At 46.3% G+C, this 19,501-nt stretch overlaps 1 protein-coding gene across 1 annotated transcript in view; it reads left to right on the top strand.

Annotated features, from left to right (window-relative positions):
* Positions 1-19,501, top strand: part of HMCN1 (hemicentin 1) — a 921,797-nt gene that overhangs the window by 528,198 nt on the left and 374,098 nt on the right. The window contains exons 65-66 of the mRNA XM_075322013.1: positions 11,339-11,463; positions 12,067-12,250. Of these exons, the coding sequence (XP_075178128.1) occupies positions 11,339-11,463; positions 12,067-12,250 (309 nt within the window). The remainder of the gene's footprint in view (positions 1-11,338; positions 11,464-12,066; positions 12,251-19,501) is intronic.

The raw sequence follows: 19,501 nt of genomic DNA, 5'->3' as shown, positions 1-19,501 counted from the left end.
ATCTGGTGTTATGGCCTCCCGAGAGTGAGGCTGGCCCCAGGGGCTCGGGTGTAGGTACGTGGAACCACAGGTCGCAGAATAACTCAAACACAGTCCAAAAATATCTTTCAGGGATTTTACTCACGTTCAGTTGGTAGTTGTGAGGCAAGTCGGGCGATACTGAGACAAACTGTAGGGAGAACCAGGTATCCTTCAGGCTGATCCAGGGGTGACTGCTGACTCGCCTTCCTAGCACCTTTGTTTCGGACCACCCCAGACTTAAAGTACTGTGGGATGTGTCCAGGGAAGTCGCGGCTGCCTTCCTCCCCTTTCTGACCCGTTTGCTAACAGCATGGACCAAGGATAAGATGGCTCAAGGCTCGATCCTCCTTATGGGCCCCCTCGTTGCTGTTGATGCTCGGGTTCTGTGTTGGTTGGTGTGGAACCTCCAGTCCCACCACCTACAGGATTTAGCAGACCACTAAATGGATGTCTGGCTCTAGGGACCTGTACCCAGTGTGTGCATTCATTACCAGGAGTCCTCGTACTCAACTCCTCACTGCTCTCTCTCTTCGGGTGTCTTTCAGTCTGACTTGGTGGTAATGTTCTCCCCCACCGGCAGCCACTGCACGTGCAGGGTCTGACAGTGTTTTGCTCTTCCGCCCTACACTTCAGACACGGCTGCTGCACTCCTTCTCCTCTGACTGCCACTGCACAACTCTCTAGTCTCCAGTCCCACTACCCACCACTAGCTGGGATGCGAGGGCTACGCCCCCTTTCTGGGTCTGCCCAGGGGTCTCCTCTAAGCTGTGTGTGTGTCCTGGGTACTTTGTGTCTGTGCGTACACACCCTACTTAGCCTTTGGGATTACCTGTTTGTACTGACCTAGCATGGGTGCAGTACTCAGTGGTGCCTGACCAGGTCAGGGGCGCCACACATATAGCAATACATATACTAAATCAGAGAAAAAAACAGCTAAATAATAAAGATCTCAAAGCCCACCTTCATACACCACAGACACAGGTCTCCATTAATGCTAACAGCCCAAAATTGAGAAACACAGACCTCTAGACATGCATAATTCAGGACCCCATAACAGAGACCTACCTTATGGCAGAACTCTCCCTCTGCAGAAATACTTCAGAGGAACAAACCCTTCTTAAACATTACAAAGAACACCACTCTGCAAATTCTCAAAAGCAGCAGGGTGGAGGCACTCACTAGGTGAAGTTTAGTTGCTTTATTCAGGTGCTAATGTGGCACCCCTGACCCGGTCAGGCACCACTGAGTACTGCACCCATGCTGGGTCAGTACAAACAGGTAATCCCAAAGGCTGAGTAGGGTGTGTACGCACAGACACGAAGTACCCAGGACACACACACAGCTTAGAGGGGACCCCTGGGCAGAACCAAGAAGGGACGTAGCCCTCGCATCCCAGCTAGTGATGAGTAGCGGGACTGGAGACTAGAGAGTTTTGCAGTGGCAGTCAGAGGAGAAGGAGTGGAGCAGCCGTGTCTGAAGTGTAGAGCTGAAGAGCAGGACACTAGTCCCTGCACCTGTAATGGCTGCTGGCGGTGAAGAACATTATCACCAAGTCAGACTGAAAGATACCCGAAGAAGGAGAGCAGTAAGGAGTCGAGTACGGGGACCCCTAGTAATGAATGCACACACGGGGTACAGGTCCCTAGAGCCAGACATGTATTTACTGGTCTGCTAAATCCTGTAGGCGGTGGGACTAGAGGTTCCACGCCAACCAACACAGAACCCGCAGCATCACCAGCAACGAGAGGGCCCATAAGGAGGATCGAGCCTGGAGCTATCTTATCCTTAGTCCACACTGTCAGCAAATGGGTCAGAAAAGGGAGAAAGGCAGTAGCAACTTCCCTGGACGCACGCCACGATATATTTCAAGTCAGGGGTGGTCCGAAACAAAGGTGCAGGAAGGCGAGTCAGCAGTCACCCCTATATCAGCCTGAGGGATACCGGGTTCCACCTGGTTCATCATAGCATCGCCCGGGTTGTCTCACTCTACCAGCAAAAAGTGAGTAAAACCCTAAAATACATTTCTGGACTGTGTGAGTCTTCTGCGACCTGTAGTTCTACACGCACCTACACCCGAGCCCCTGGGGCCAGCCTCACTCTCGGGAGGCCATAACATCAGACTGCAAACACCATCAGCCCCAGACGCTAGCTAAATTGCAGTGGCGGTCACCCCCTGACTGCAATTACCGAGAGTGGCGTCACAATTCCTATTGAAGTTAACCTGACCTACCTGTTGCCAGAAGATTTCCAGCACGTGAAGACCCTGAAGAAACCTGAAGGTGAGCGGGGGCTTTACATCTGGCGTCACGAACAGGATAAGGACTAGACCTGTTAAGACAGGTGATCATGCGCCTTGGCGGTCCGCTTGAAAAATTTGAAACGCCGCCATTTTGCCTCCGCAGAAAACGTGCCAAGAAACAACAGCAGCCCGCGCAAAAAGAAGTAACCACGCACGAAGAGGTGTGGCGATCGAGAGACTCCTGAAGCGCTCAGGCGGACTGCACAGAGAAGATGAAGGCGGATCTGACCCTGAACGCCGAGAATGTTCTAGTCAAGTGCGTCAAAACGAAACTGAGGCTGCAGCGTGACCAGAACCTGGTGAGCAGCGAAGGAGTAAGGATGGCATCTGCACGCAGCGAGCCAGAACCAGGCACTGCCGCCTGGTGGGACTGGGAGCTCGCCCAGTTCTGTGACCGGGTGCAAGCTCGGATCATGCAGCAAGTGATGGAGTGTCGCTCGGAGCTACGGGAGACGGCGGCGGCGGTTCGGGCCTACGAGAGGTGGACCGCGCGACAACTGCCGTGCCGGGAAGTGACCCCCCAGACCCACTTGCTGATGCCTTTGAGTGAGTCCCTCACTGCCCCTGCCTGATCGGGTGTGCTGACCCCGCCGGCGCTGCTACCGGAGGCTAACCCTGCTGCGGTACCCGCTGTGACCCCTGCTGCACGTCCGGTGCTGCCACACCATGTCCAGCCAGACCAGACCAGGCCACAACAACACCCCGTCCGGCCAGACCAGACCAGGCCGCAGCAGCGCCTCGCCCGGCCAGACCAGACCAGGCCGCATCAACGCCCTGTCCGGCCAGACCAGACCAGGCCGCAGCAACGTCCCGTCCGGCCAGACCAGGCCGCAACGCCTTCTACCCCTGCCTGCAGATGAGAAGCAGCCGCAGCGCCCTAGCCGCCGACTGAAAAGCCGGGTCCTGCGTCCCCGCCTTGAGAAGACCCAGTATTCCTGCGGCTCAAGGAGGAGTTGAGAGCATGCTTTCCCACGCACCTGGTGGACACGTAACTGGTCCCCAGGCAGTCATTTGGACCCGGAGAGGTCCCAGTGCTCTTCATGCCAGAGAGCGGCCCACCACCCTGGCCCTCTGATGAAGGCCCATCCCCAGAGCTGTTGCCAGAACTACCAGAGAAGTGCACAGCACCACTAAGGGGAGGAGGGGAGGCATGGAGGCTGAAGTAATGATCCCCAAACGGATGCAGGAGGACGCAGCATCCTTTGCAAGTAAGGGAGGCCCTGAGGTCATGCTGTTGCCCCCCCGATGGGAAGAGGTTACGACACCACCTACTGAATTGGAAGAACTCAACGCCTTTATGCCCAGCCTGTGTGTAACCTGGGAGCCCGCAGACAGTGAGGTGGCGGTGATGAGAAGACCAGCCTGCAGAGGGCAGCGCCACGTGAGGGCATGGCACCCCCTTGTGCAGCCTTCCCCAGAAAAGGAAAAAGTGGAGGCCAGGAATCTACAAGAAAAGAAGACCCTGCGGCAGACCGGGTTCCAGACCCGAGGTCCTATCCACCGCGGAGTGGTTGAAGAATTCAATCTACATACTCTCTATAGGCCGCTTTACACGCTGCGATATCGGTACCGATATCGCTAGCGTGGGTACCTGCCCCCATCTGTTGTGCGACACGGGAAAATTGCTGCCCGTGCCGCACAACATCGCCCAGACCTGTCACACTACTTACCTGTCCGGCGACGTCGCTGTGACTGGCGAACCGCCTCCTTTCTAAGGGGGCGGTTCGTTCAGCGTCACAGCGACGTCACAGATGCGTCACTGAACCGCCGCCCAATAGAAGCGGAGGGGCGGAGATGAGCGGGATGTAACATCCCGCCCACCTCCTTCCTTCCGCATTGGGGCCGGGAGGCAGGTAAGGAGAGCTTCCTCGTTCCTGCGGTGTCACACGGAGCGATGTGTGCTGTCGCAGGAACGAGGAACAACTTCGTTACTACTGCAGTAACAATTTTTGAGAATGGACCCCCATGTCACCGATGAGCGATTTTGTATGTTTTTGCAACGATGCAAAATCGCTCATCGGTGTCACACGCAACGGCATCGCTAATGCGGCCGGATGTGCGTCACCAATTCCGTGACCCCAACGAGTTCGCATTAGCGATGTCGTAGCGTGTAAAGCCCCCTTAAGGCTTCGTCGTGGAGGCTGGTGTCAAAGAGGGCATATTTGTGTCCAGAAGAGATGTCCAGTCCCACCTGCCCAGAGGACACCCTGGTCGAGACCTGCGTATTTGAGACATCGTGGAATTCACCAGGCACAAGGGTGAAATGGGCTGGTTGGCCCTAGACGTGGTACCATGCCAGAAGAGCTCCAGCTACTGCCCTGCAGCTTCCACCAAGTCCCTAAGGTCGTTTCCACAGCAAGCTCAGCAACCACAACAAGCTTAGCAAGCACAGCAAGCTCAGCAAGCACAGCGACCACAACAAACCCAAATTGCTCCAGAACCACCGTCCAGGTTTCAGTGCATTGAAGTGCCAAACACTGGTTTTGAAAGGCGCAGTTCTGTTTGATCCCAGTGAAGAAAAGTAAAGAGAAGTTCTACCAGTTTTGAAGTTACAGCAACGTTGAAGTTCAAGATGCGCCCACAAGAACTCTTGTGAGACTCCTCATGTACTAGCTGTTTTAAGCACTTAAACAATGGACCATAAGGCCAGTTTATGAACTGGCTATAGCTACAAACTCTCGCAGTGTATAAAGTTTCAAGCCAGCGGTACCAATTCAGAGCCCACCTGTTTATGGGGCCTGGCTCTGCACCACCAGGAAGCATGCCTGTGATAGAGCTTGCTGTCCAAAAGCCAAGAGCACGCCTGTTTATGGGGCCTGGCTCACCTACGACAAGGGAGCACGCCTGTTTATGGTGCCTGGCTCGCCACCATTCGGAAGCGGGTACGCCTGTTTATGGGGCCTACCTTTTTACCACCATACCAAGGAAAAGCAGCTGAGAGGGGTTTGGGTGGGTAATGGACTTGTGGTTGGAGGGTGGTGAAAAATGGTACCTGGTACAATGTTTTTATGGGAAAAGTTTGCACTTTAAAAGTTTCTTGTCTTTACAGCCCGAGGACGTGCTGTTGATAACGAAGAGGGAATGTGGCGCCCCTGACCCGGTCAGGCACCACTGAGTACTGCACCCATGCTGGGTCAGTACAAACAGGTAATCCCAAAGGCTGAGTAGGGTGTGTACGCACAAACACGAAGTACCCAGGACACACACACAGCTTAGAGGAGTCCCCTGGGCAGAACCAGGAAGGGGGCATAGCCCTCGCCTCCCAGCTAGTGATGGGTAGTGGGACTGGAGACAGGAGTTGTGCAGTAGCAGTCAGAGGAGAAGGAGTGGAGCAGCCGTGTCTGAAGTGTAGAGCTGAAAAGCAGGACACTAGTCAGACTCTGCACCTGTAGTGGCAATAAGGAGTCGAGTACGGGGACTCCTAGTAATGAATGCACACACGGGGTACAGATCCCTAGAGCCAGACATCCATTTACTGGTCTGCTAAATCTTGTAGGCGGTGGGACTAGAGGTTCCACGCCAACCAACACAGAACCCGCAGCATCAACAGCAACGAGGGGGCCCAAAAGGAGGATCGAGCCTGGAGCCATCTTATCCTTAGTCCACGCTGTCAGCAAATGGGTCAGAAAGGGGAGAAAGGCAGTAGCGACTTCCCTGGACGCACCCCACGATATATTTCAAGTCAAGGGTGGTCCGAAACAAAGGTGCAGGAAGGCGAGTCAGCAGTCACCCCTATATCAGCCTAAGGGATATCCGGTTCCACCTGGTTCATCATAGCATCGCCCGGGTTGTCTCACTCTACCAGCAAAAAGGGAGTAAAAACCCTGAAAGACATTTATGGACTGTGTGTATGTCTTCTGCGACCTGTACTTCTACACGCACCTACACCCGAACCCCTGGGGCCAGCCTCACTCTCAGGAGGCCATAACACCAGACTGCAAACACCATCAGCCCCAGACACTCGCTAAATTGCAGTGGAGGTCACCCCCTGACCGCAATTACCGAGTGGCGTCACGATTCCTATTGAAGTTAACCTGACCTACCTGTTGCCGGAAGATTCCCAGCACGTGAAGACCCTGAGGTGACCTGAAGGTGAACGGGGGCTTCACACTAACACAGATGCATCGGGGGAGGTGAGGGGAAAGAAGCACGCAGGACTACAGCACCGTTTCGCACCACTAGGGGCGGTTCTACGGGTCCGCAAAACTGTTTTGTGGACTCGTAGAAGCTCACCTAGTGGTGTGAAACGGTGCCGTAGTCCTGCGTGCTTCCTTCCCCTCAACTCCCCCCGATGCATCTGTGTTAGCACCTGAATAAAGCAACTAATCTTCACCTGGTGAGTGTCTCAAGCCTGCTGCTTTTGCGCAATCCCTGGATGTATTTCACTTGGAAGAGCACCACTAGGCTGTTTTACCTCTATTTGTGGTAGAAGACTGAGTGTGACCGCACATCCAGAGGGTCATAGTATACCAGCAGGGCCCTCTAACAGAACGGACGATTCCTGATCACATCACAGGAACGGTAAGCAGTGCCCACTGTTCACTTCTATCATGTTGTGACACTCTGCAAATTCCATCGCTGACAGACCCACAGCATTACACCCCCTAAATCCCACTACAGACAGTACCCCAGCATTGTCCATTCCATAAAATCCCACCACAGGTGTGCCACCAGAATTGCACTCCCCCCAAAATCCTACCACAAGCATCTCTCCCAGCATGGCACACACATTAAATCCCACCACAGGCATCACCACAGCATTATAAACTACCTAAATCCCACTCCTCACACACCCTCTAAATTACACCAGAGGCATCCCCCAACATTGCATAACCCCCAAAATTCCACCACAGGCTTCGCCCAGTATTGCACGCACCCCCTTAATCCCACAACGAGCATCCTCCAGCATCGCACACTTCCCAAATCCCACTACAGGATTCCTACCTCAGGAATTCCCCAGCTTTGCATACACCCCCAAATCCCACCATAGGCATCCCACAGCATCGAACACACCACATATCCCTCCACAGACATCCAGCTTTGCACACACCCCTAATACAACCATAGGTGTCCTGCAGCATTGCAAACACTCCCTAATCCCACCACAGGCATTCCCCCAGCATTGGACACACATCCCAAACCCCACCACAGGCATCCCCCCAGCATTACACATACCCCACCACAGGAGTCCTTGCAGCATCATTTGAATTACCACCATAATCCCACCACAGGCATCCCCACAGCATTTTAAACCACCAAATCCTACCACAGGTATCCTTTCAGCATTGTATACACCCCCAAATCCCACCACAGGCAAGCTCCCACCACAGGTATCCTCCCAGCATTGTACAGCCACACAAATCCCACCATATGCGTTGTAGATCCCCAAATCCTGTAATAGGCATCCCCAAACATTGCACACTACCCAAAATCCCACTACAACAGAGAAGAGTAGAAGGGGGTGATTCAATGCCGCGCCAATGATCACTGTTCAGATGTCAGATTAACGTATCTTTATTATTAGCATAGGTCTACGCGTTTCAGGAGCTCAGCTCCCTTCCTCAGGACCGTCAAGCATAAAGAGAAACATCAAATCACTAATGAGATTTGATGTTTCTCTTTATGCTTGACGGTCTTGAGGAAGGGAGCTGAGCTCCTGAAACGGGTAGACCTATGCTAATAATAAAGATACGTTAATCTGACATCTGAACAGTGATCATTGGCGCGGCATTGAATCACCCCCTTCTACTCTTCTCTGTTATCTGCCATTTGGGTGGCTGCAGCTGTGATCAAGTTGTATATGCGAGTATAGTAGTTGTGACTTTCACAACTACATCTGGTGAGTAATAGTACTCCCCCCTCCCTACCCCGTATATATTGCGGTAATACCCTATCTTCACTTTTCTTTCCACAGTTTCTTTTTTCCAAAATCCCACTACGGCATCTCACCCCAGTAATATATACACCCTTTCCCCCAAATCCCACCACAGGTATTCCCATAGTATTATAGTACCCCAACATCCCAATACCCTTTACCCTTTTTTAGCTGTAGCTTCATATTGATGCAGGATAATGAGGGCTAAAGATGAGATTGAGTGTGTGTGTCACATCTCTCATGAGTCCCTTCCATTCAGATTATGAGAAATAGCAGCTGCACTCTGGACCTCAAGGGGCTCCAACACATGATGGAAATGATGTCACACCTACTAGGAGCCCATACATTCTAACATATACCGTATAACGTTTGTACTGCGCATGGCAGCCTCTCTAGCTGTGACGCCTTGGCCTATCAGGTCATCACAGGGTATTGTGCAATCTGCCCTTCTGTGCAATATCCACCTCCTCCTTGGTTACGGGTCCCTAACCTATGGTGTTGCCAAAACCAGCTAAAATCCTAGGAACACTCTGCACCACACCCACCAGATACACCAATGGACAGCCTGAGTGAAATAGGGTCGCCCACTTGGGGGGTTGGTTAAGGGGAGGTCAGGAGTGTCAGGAGTAAAGCCTGTGTAGTGTTGGAAGTGAAGGAGAGAGGAAGTCAGGAGCTGGGCTCCTTGGAAGTACTAGGTAGCAGACGTTGATCTGGGACTGGTAGGAGCTGGACCCCCGGTCACAGGGGATCGTGACAAGGGGCATGGCATTGTCGTGGAGGACAGCCGGTGGCCTTGTATCATCATCGGGCTGGGACCAGGGCATGATGGGGTATGTGGACCCTAGGTCAGGGAGTAGCTTCAGGCAACCTGACAATTCACCCGACGAGAATGGAGCCTTCAAGATCCGCTCTCCACCTGCTCCAAAATTGGGGTACTAGCGCAACGTGAGGGATAGGACTTTCCACTAAAATGGTCCAGGAAATCCCAAGCGTGAACCCTGAGAGCAAGCTCCCTCAGTAAGCCACACTGGGGAGCGGGACCCGACTAGTTTCAAGCTATAGGGGCCAACTAAGAAGAGAGCAAGGTGCCAAGGGAAAGGTCACAGATCATCAGGCAACACCAGCAGAAACGGGAGCCAAACGTGCTCCCTCTCAGCGGCAGCGGTGTCCAGAACTTTAGTTTACTAAGTTGTCGGTGTCAGCATTATTGGACTGAGTGAGTACACAAGTGGCCCTTACCTCCCCAACGGCACATCCCTGTCACCATCACCGAGTCCCGGGGCATTCCCCCTACCCGTGGAGAGGTTAAACACCTGGCTGCCCACTCCATTGCCACCGGGTACTCCCCAGCTGCAGTGGTGGTACTCTGCCTTACCACACACCACGGGTACTGTCACAAACTGTGAATACACCATCCTCTGTAAATATCCCCTTAATTTGAGTGGCCGCACGACCCCCAGGTCCGGACGCCCCTCGAGCCACCGCGGATCCGGATCCGAGCAGCTCGGCTGCTGACGTGGGGGCGGCACATAGCGAATGCTCAATGCAAACTAGCGAAAAATTTAAAACAATTATGGATGGTGCTTTTTTCTTCCAGATGCTGCAGATGGCAGAGATAAATACCTGGGTTTTATGGACTGTCCATATATTTACAGACAGTTGGCAACCTAGGAAATTACACCATATCAGTGGCCAATCATACTGAGTCTGGCACCACTGCTGGCAAGTCTCCTATCTCTATCTTCCCTTATTAATTGAATTTTTGTGCTATTTTCAGACTATTACTCTCATCTTCTTCAGTGCTGTATTTATACAACGCCATACTCTCTGGAGTATTTGTCTAAAGTTTTAGGGATTCTCATCTTATCTCTATTGCTGAGCTGTGAGCTCTGATTTCCTCTCCCTATCCAAAAAAATCACCCTAAAACGGCTGGTGCATTCCCCGTTTAGGCTTTTATACAGACTATGATAGTTCCTCCTGATTGGCTGTACTATATTGCATGATGTCATACCTGCAAGGCATTATGGAAAATACTGTTCAGTCACACCTGTGGTTACATCGGTCTTCTGTGACTGATACAATTGTTTGTGTAAAAAGGTGGTGAGCATATTTCATATTTCCTAGGGCCTGTGAATTTCATAAAATTGGACTCAAAATTGATTTGATTATCTCTAATAATGATGCCTCACTTGTGGTGGTGACAGGCATCCATGTAAGTGTGCAGGAAAAGAGAGATAAAGTTCCTAGGGTACTGAGTCCTTTATTAGGAGAGACTGATGAAGACATAAAAGTTCTCCCACCAAGTCTGTTCTACTAGGTATTTGTATTTCCGGTGTGATAAAAATTCTGGAACATTATTTCCTATAACTTTATATTGCGCAATTCCACTGTTATTTCTCCTACAATTTTATAAATAAATTGATAATTAGGTGTCACCTTTCTGCTTGTCATTAGGATCCAAGTCCATACTGACACTAGCAACAATAATTGGTCAGTGTACGACCAAAGTCATTTGACCGAAGAGTCTCTCTTCTGAGACAATTGGACCGCTAATGCCAATGACTCTCTGATCGGAGTTTGATCCGACTGTCAGCACAGCTTCATCCGATTCTGTCGGATGGGATAATCGGAGCACACTGTGAAGATAAAATGGAGAGCAACATTTTTCCATCTTCTCCATTTTGTCAGTGGCAGAAATCAGATCACACTCGAATGTCATAATCGATTTGCATTGCCAAGTGGAATCTGAATATTGGATAAAAACTTGGGCATGCAGCGATTTTGTTCCTATGACTGACTTGATCCGAGGCAGAAATCTGACATGTCAGCGGCCACATAGGCTAGCATTGGTCCTAGTGCAATCTGATGTTTTGTTGCATCGCAATTGGATGCAAAATTCGTCGGTGTGAGAGAGCCCTTTGAGTGCGCAGGGACACATCCCAACTAGTAAACCCCAGCCATTCATTTAATCATATAGTCTTGTAACCTTGTAGTCACCATTTTGGGATTAGAATAATTTATTTCTATCTATATATGAAAATATGGTAATTTTAGGTCCTTGTCCTTGTAGTTGTACAACAGTGATACTTTTTATGTAATTACTAATATAGATTCACTGTGATTTCTATTTTACATCTCAAAGCAAATCTTTGAATGGAGAAGTATTAAGTATTACCGGAGCTCAAACCACTGATATGGGAAAATATACATGTATAGCTTCTAATGCTATAGGAGAGGATGACAGAATATTCACTGTAAATGTACATGGTATGTATCTCAGTATAATACCGAAGGAGGCATTTTACAGAATTATTTCAGCAAAAATAATCCAGTATATATCAAATACATACTAAATATTTACAAGCATTCAACATTGTTTTAAAGGGATTGTTTATTCACTGTTTCCAGAACATATTACCTAAAGGTGCAGTGCTGTTATTGGGTTATTTTGCAAAGCTCACATTTATTCAGCAAAGTTCAGTCCGTTATTTGCTGCTTGTATTATTTAGCTATATAAGAGATGGGGTTACAGCTCACATACGTGACAGATTACATACAATCCGAGATGCTTGTGTGCACTGCTCATGCCCAAATCTGACCTTGCAATTGTCTATAGGCAGTCAAGCTCAATCAAGGAATATGCCAAGGCTAGCTAGGAGGATAGCTCATGATAGGGCCATTTTCCATAATACATTGTATTTTTTAATCTACTTATATACTGTATATTTCACATTTAGATGCAATTCTACGTAACACGTTTTCTCCACTTTATATGATGATACGACAAGTATACTAGCAATTAAATCAAAACTGAATACAGATAGATATAAACTTTCACTTTATTTATCAATATATTTTTGGTTTATCTAGTCCCTCCGAGAATCACTGATAACCAGGGGACACCTATAGAACTGACTGCCATTTTGGGCACATCAATAAACATTGAATGTCTTGTAACGGGTTTCCCATCACCTCAGATCAACTGGCTGAAGAATGGTCTCCCACTTCCAGTATCTTCTCAGGTCCGACTCCATTCTTCAGGACAGGTGCTTAGGTAAGTCAAAATAATTCCTGATTTCTCCAAATTCATATTTTATTATAACAAAATTAAAATTGACTTTCATCAGTGTATAGAGCATGAATTCTGTACTTGTAAATATGATTAGTCCGAGTCTATGTTAAAATGTACTGTTGGAAAATATAAAAAGGGTTAAAAATACCTAATTGCTGAAAATCCACTCTGTAGTGCTTTGTTCATCACTGTCCCTTGTGATATAATGACTACAATAGTGACATCAAGATTACAGCATGTGACTACTACAACCAATCACGGGGTTCAGTGATGCTGATGCCACAAGACCACTGCATAGCTCCCAACCATCCTGGATTCCACTGGACTGTCCCAATATGAGGGCTCAGTCCTGCTGTCCTGGCAGTAACGGATCTGTCCAACTTCCTCCTCACTCTCTTCACAGTTCCTCTTCCTCGGGGGCTGTGCCATCATCTCTCTGCACAGACACAAATTAAACAATTCTCCTCTGATCTCCCTAAGAATTGATTTTCCAACCTCCATGTTCAGAGGAAGCCTGTCTAGCTATGATCCACCACCCTCATTAAGAGGGATAGGAGAATTTGGTAATCTTTAGCTGTATTGCAGACAGTAAACCCAGAAGTAGATTAAACAGGTACACAGAGATACATCTGTACATAGCAGTGTATTTCTATGTACCTGTATTTTAGAGGTGAAGAAAAAGTCAGATTTTCTTTTCTATAAAACTGCTAAACATAATACCAAACAATTATAAATATAAATATATATATATATATATATATATATATATATATTTGCAGACCAAGAGCTAAATCCTAGAGACGCAGACTCTACTGATGTCCCAGTGAGAATTTTATATACTTGAAGCTTCATTGTAGGCTCTGGCTCCCATGGCAGATAATACTGGTACAAGGAGATACATTATGCCATACAGTGTCCCTGTATTTTAGAGGGAGAATAAAATAAATATTTTAATTCTTCCTAGAAAATAACTAAAAACTAATAAAAAAACAATAATTATATTTTTAATGTGCTTTTTTAAAAAAAAAAAAATCACAAATCAGCATAACATGGAAATATGACATGTCCCTATAATGGTAACGGCCCAAACAAGAAAGTGATTATTTTTGGTGATCGGCAAATAACTTAAAAAAAAAGACATGATTGATCATTTTTTCTATTAAATCCATAAAAAAGTAATAAAAATATAATACTGAGGCAATTTTCACACGTAGCATAAATACTGCATTTTTTCTACTGTTTTTTTCTGCTGGTATCCAGTCCACATGACATAATAACAATCTTCTCTGATTATGGCGTGTTTCCTGTGTTTCTTTTATGCATTTTCCCGCTTATTTAATATATTTTTAGAGCAGATGTGAATGAATCCAGGTTTTTAATGCTTTTTTTTTAATAGTACAGAAACGCTTTGATTCTGCATTTAAAAATATAGCAACATTCTCTTTTAACTTGTGTTTTTTCTCAGGCTTAACATAGAAGTTTGTAGAGGAAATATGCTCCAAAACCACTCAGTGCAGTAGCGTCCTTAGGCCTCTTTTACATATCTGTGTCTCCGGTACGTAAGACGTCCGTTTTCACACATGTCGGAGACACGGCCAAACATAGACCCATTAAAATCAATGGGTTTGCGTACACGTGCGTGTTTGCCCATGGACCATACGAATGTCTGTGTGCTCCACATGTATATCCATGTACATTTTTCTCTGACAGCACGGGTGTCACACGGACCGCATAGATCGCACACTGATGTGCTCAGTGTGACATCAGTGTGACACGTACTGGAGAAAACATGTGTCTGAGAAATAAAATGCTTTTCTACACTCACCTTCTCCAGTGTTGCTGTCTCTGCCGCTGCTCACACTTGCTTCTGACCCCCGCTCATTATGCTCATTGCATATTCACTGCACCGAGGACCGGAAGCAGCAGCACCACGGGAGACAGCAGCATCATGGACGGGTAATTATAGAAGTTCATGCTATATGTGGATGTCACACGGATAGCACACTGAGAGCACACGCTGAATACACACACACGGACACATGCACACACATACGCACCTACACCACGGATTGTGCAAAACGTGTGTGTTTTGCACGGACGTGTGAAAGAGGCCTTAGGTGCTTCAGGGGCAGAAAGTTCATGAAATCACATTAACTTTGCTTGGACATTTAGTCCATGTTCACATGTAGTGTAAATGCTGCATTTTTTTCTGCTGTTTGTTTCTTTTTTCTGCACAGAAAATTCTGCTGTGTTTAACTGTCCAAGTTTCATTAAAACTTCACATACCATGCATCTAAGAACGTGGCTGAACTTTTATATTTTGCTGCTTTTTATTCCCTATAGGTTTTTATGTGGAGCCTAAAAAAATGGATGTAAAAAAACTGAGTTACTTTTTTATGCATAGAATCAAAGCTTTACTGTACTATAAAAACCATATTAAAAATGTTCATATACATCTGCAAAACAAAAAAAGCATATAAACAATGAGAAAAAAGGCATAAAAATAAAGCAAAAATGCAATAATCAGAGAAGATTGTTATTGTGTAGTTTGGTCAGACACCTGCAGAAAACAAAAAACACAGGATTTATACAACGTGTGAAAATGGACTTACAGGCACAAAAATGTAATATGTCATCTAGTGAAGGTACATGAAGGTGAAAAGGTTCTGGCAATGACTATGAATGAATGAACAAAAAAGAAATCCATGTAGCAGCTAAAGATGAGAATGATACACAGATGACATCACACTAGTCCTGGCTAATCAAAAGCCGCATCGGATATGCTGAAAGGTACTAGATTCATAGCCTCCCGTCCAGTTGCCGGGTACCACTGATGTGGACCGGAGTCCCGTGAATTGATCCGATCATCTCTAGTCCCAACCATTCTGGATACAGCGGGACAGTCTTGGACTTTGCCTTGCAGTGCTTGGTGTCTGCTGAAGGTCCCTCACTACCACTGCCCCTATAACAACTCGCCCAAACGTTTTGTAAAGTTCTAGTTTGGGTTCTGAGATAATCCGAACACCGAATTTGGACTTTACAGTTATGGGATGGGTCTGTCTCTTGGCCGCTTCTACTTCTGTGTCTGATCATTGCTGTGCCACCGGGTTACAGAACCTTTCATGACATCATAGCCATGTGACCAGTCTGGTGTGAATGTTGTACAGCCATTGGGTTACAGACTGGTCACATGGCTATGATGTCACGGAAGGTCCTGTAAGTCAGATGTAGCAGAGCTGAAGATGCTCGCCTGGCTTCGGACTACATCGGAGGGATTTTTTGAGTAATAAAGATGGAGTCCTAAATGTCTTCTGTTTTATTTCTGATTAAAATATTTTTATTCTGTGTTGTTGCTTTATTTTACTGGGCGTCTGTGATTGGATGCTGGAGTAACCTGAAACCAGCCCATACATTCTAGCATCTAGAATGTATGGACAGATTCCAGGTTACTCAAACAGTCAATCACAGACACCAATTCTGCGTGACAGCATATGTTAGATCCCTCACACATATAGTAGTGTAAAAATAAATAATTTAAAAAAATGACGTAGCGCTCTTTGGTATTTTTGATTCTCAGCACAGATAAAGCGGATGGCTATGGGCTGCCATCCTCATCTGCCTGGCCTTACCTTGGCTGGCAATCAAAATACAAGAAGCCCAATAATTTTTTATAATTATTTAAAGAAATAATTTTAAAAAAAAATGCGTGAGCTCCCAACATATCAGTTAGGTAAAGCCAGGCAGCTGAAGGCTGGGATTCTCAGCGTGGTAAGGCCCAAGTGTTTTGCGCCCCCATGCTAAAAACGGAAGCCCGCAACCGCCCTTGGAAATAGCGCATTGTTTCTTAGCGCCATTTCCAGGTGCTTTACCTGGCTCGTCCAGCGGCCCTGATGGCAGTGGCACACTGGGTAATAAAGGGGTTAATACCAGCTTGTATTCTCAGCTGGTACTAAGCCTCAAATTCATGGTGTCACTCCAAATTAGACATGGCCACCATGAATTTCTAGTAAACAGTAAAAAAAACACAACACATAGACATTTTTTTTTACTAGAAATAAAACAAAAAACATTTAGAGACTCCATCTTTATTATAAAAAAATCCCTAGTCCGACATAGTCCACAGGTAGAGCAATGTCAGCTCTTCTTTATCGCTCTAAATAGACAAGTGTCTCTACATAGCGAGAAGCAGAGAGAGCAATGTCAACTCTGCTTCATCACTTTGTATAGATAAGTGTCTCTACAGAGCGAGAAGCAGGGAGAGCCATGTCAGCTCTGCTTCATCGCTCTGTACAGACATATACAGAGCGAGAAGCAGGGAGAGCCATGTCAGCTCTGCTTCATCACTCTGTACAGAGCAAGAATCAGGCTGACACTGAGGGTATGATTCCACTTGCGTATGACTTGTGCATTCTCGCATTGCATCAACCCACGCGGCCTGACACTCTCTGGACAGGGGTGGCTCAGCTGCATGGAAATAAATGCAGCCGACCCGCTCCTGTCGGGAGAGTGTGCGCCGTGCCGGGTGATACGATGCGACACTCACACAATGACAGTCAAAGTTCACTCGAGTCCATAAGCCATGGACTCAGGTGAACCCTGACGTCACCATGAACACAGCCAAAAACAGTTGAAGACTGCCATTAACAGGACCTTCGATGACGTCATAGCCATGTGACCAGTTTGTAAGCCAATGTCTGTACAACATTCACACCAGACTGGTCACTTGGCTATGATATCATGGAAGGACCTTTAGTCAGTTGTGGTTACCCGGGAGAACAGCAATGATTAAACGCAGAAGCGGCTGAGAGACAGAGTCTGCAGGATGCGTCGCAGGACCTGTAAGTATAATCAGAATGTTTTCGGGTTTGCTGGAATCAGCAAGGACCAAAAAAAAAAAATCGGGTTTGGAGCCGAAACTTACCCAGAACATGACCCTGGAAAATGAACCCCCGTACAAGTCAATGGGGAAAATGCACCTATCACTGTCCCTTACTCCTACAGTGTCCTATCACTACAATCTATTTGTTTTTTTTACTAACTGAATCTTTCACTGTCCCACACTCAAACAGTGTACTCTCCCTATTCTAGTAAACGCAAACTAGTGACACGGCCTGTTGCCTTTATACAGCCCAAGTTACCGGCAGCGCCGGCCAAAATCACTCATACCAATATGTGGCATGGCTGCGATGACTCAGAAAGTGCCAACAGCCTAAAAGTGTGCTGATTGGTTGCTCTGCAACATTGCAATATGCTTTATTTGGGTTACAAACCTGAACAGGAACCGGACATATATTAAAAGGTCCATGTTAGGGGTTCAGCTCCAGACACTAGGTGTCCGGTATGGATCCTACACTTTACAGTTCGAGCTCACTCATCCCTAGTTGTCATGACAGCTGGGGACAGCTGATGACCCCTGTGTCTGTCATGAAGATCCTCCTGTAAATGCTGCCTGCAAGCCTGTGTTCAAAGGAGATCATGTTTTCTGCTATACAGAGCAGTGCTCATACACTGCTGTGTATAGCACAATCAGATGATCACAGCTACAAGTCCTCTAAGGGGACTAGTAAAAACAGTAAAAAGTAAAAAATCAATTAAAAAATACTGTATGAAGAAAAATAAAAAAACAAGTTCAAATCACCTCCTTTTTGCCCCATTGAAAATAAAACAATAAAAACAATTAAAAATACACATATTTGATATCGCTGCTTTTAGAAATGTCCTATCTATCAAAATATATTTTATCTGATCGGTAAATAGTGTAATGAAAAACAGCAGTCAGAATTATGTTTTTTGGCCACTGCAACTATGCAATAAAATACAATAAGAGGAGATCAAAATATTGTATCTTATGCAAAAATGGTATCATTAAATATGTCAGCTCAGGGTGCAAATAATAAATCATTACTTAACCCCAGATCCCGAAAAATAAAACAGTTACGTTTCTCATAAATACGTTTTATAACTTATATAAAAAACTTTACATGTTTGGTATCTATGTACTCGTACTGACCTGGAAAATCATATTGCCTGTCAGTTTTGCCAAATAATGAATATGGTAAATAAAAAAAAATATTGTGAAATTTACACTTTTTTTCTGCAATTTCACCGCACTGGGAATGTTTTTCTCATTTTCAAGTCTGTGGCAGAATGAATGGTGTCATTCAAAAGTACCACTTATCCCACACAAAACAAGCCCTCACACAGCTATGTTTACATAAAGATAGACAAGTTATGGCTTTTGGAAGAAGATGATGAAATAATGAAAAACGGAAAATGGGCACTGTGTGAAGGGGTTAAAGAGATTTTCCAGATTTAGCAGAAATTCCAGCACTTTGTCTATTAGATTGCATAATGCTAATTCATGAAAGTGTGTAAAGTGGGATTGATGAGCTATAACTTAAAATATAAAAATACACCAACATTAATGAAAAAAGTTCATGATTAAAATTGGTGGTAAACAGCAGTACTAAACCAATGGTCTTTGGCGTCCTCTAGTGGCTGAAAATGTTAACAACACTTTTGCCAAAGTAAATTAATTTCTAGTTCTTATAGCTTTATTCAAATGACATGAGAACTGCTCAGAGAAACATTGGAGCACATTTGCTATTGTAAATTTGGCCAAACCTTCACCTTTTTTGGAACTGATAAATATAACTAAATTTATTTTTGAATTTCACTAAAAGAGTACAACTATTTTCACTTCACAAGACACCAAGTGTCTTCAAAAAGGGGATATGTATTTGTACCAGATTTAATTGTGCTCCAAATAAGTAAAGCCAATTACCAGTTGGCATAAGTAATAGAAAGGTGTCTAACTTCTCTCTATAGACTGCCCAGGCTAAAGCTGGCCATACACATTAGATGGCTATCAGTCACTGAACAATGCTTCAGCTGATCGATGGCCGACAGCCATCTCAGCCAAGACTCCCATATGCAGGAGTGTTCACATGACCAAGTGCTCCTGTGTTCTCTATTAGGAAGTTGCATGTTGACATGTCAGCGGGGGAGCGGAGCAGCTGGTCAGGAATTGAAGAGGATGGGGTGACTTGTACAGGGAAAAATGAGTTCCGGTTTCTACATGGAGTAGAGCAGGCCTGAACAACATATGGCCTGCCAAAGGGTTTGCTGAAGCCCACTGACCTATCTCATAGATGTCACTTCCTACTTCCAATATTTAAATGTATTCGCATCTATCGGACATGCAGCAGTGTGATGCTGGACCCAGTATGCGCT

The sequence above is a fragment of the Anomaloglossus baeobatrachus genome, chromosome 8 (genome assembly GCF_048569485.1).
Source record: "Anomaloglossus baeobatrachus isolate aAnoBae1 chromosome 8, aAnoBae1.hap1, whole genome shotgun sequence".
In the NCBI taxonomy this organism is placed as follows: domain Eukaryota; kingdom Metazoa; phylum Chordata; class Amphibia; order Anura; family Aromobatidae; genus Anomaloglossus; species Anomaloglossus baeobatrachus.
The sequence above is the reverse complement of the archived record's forward strand: the minus strand, read 5'-3'. Positions and strand labels throughout refer to the sequence as shown.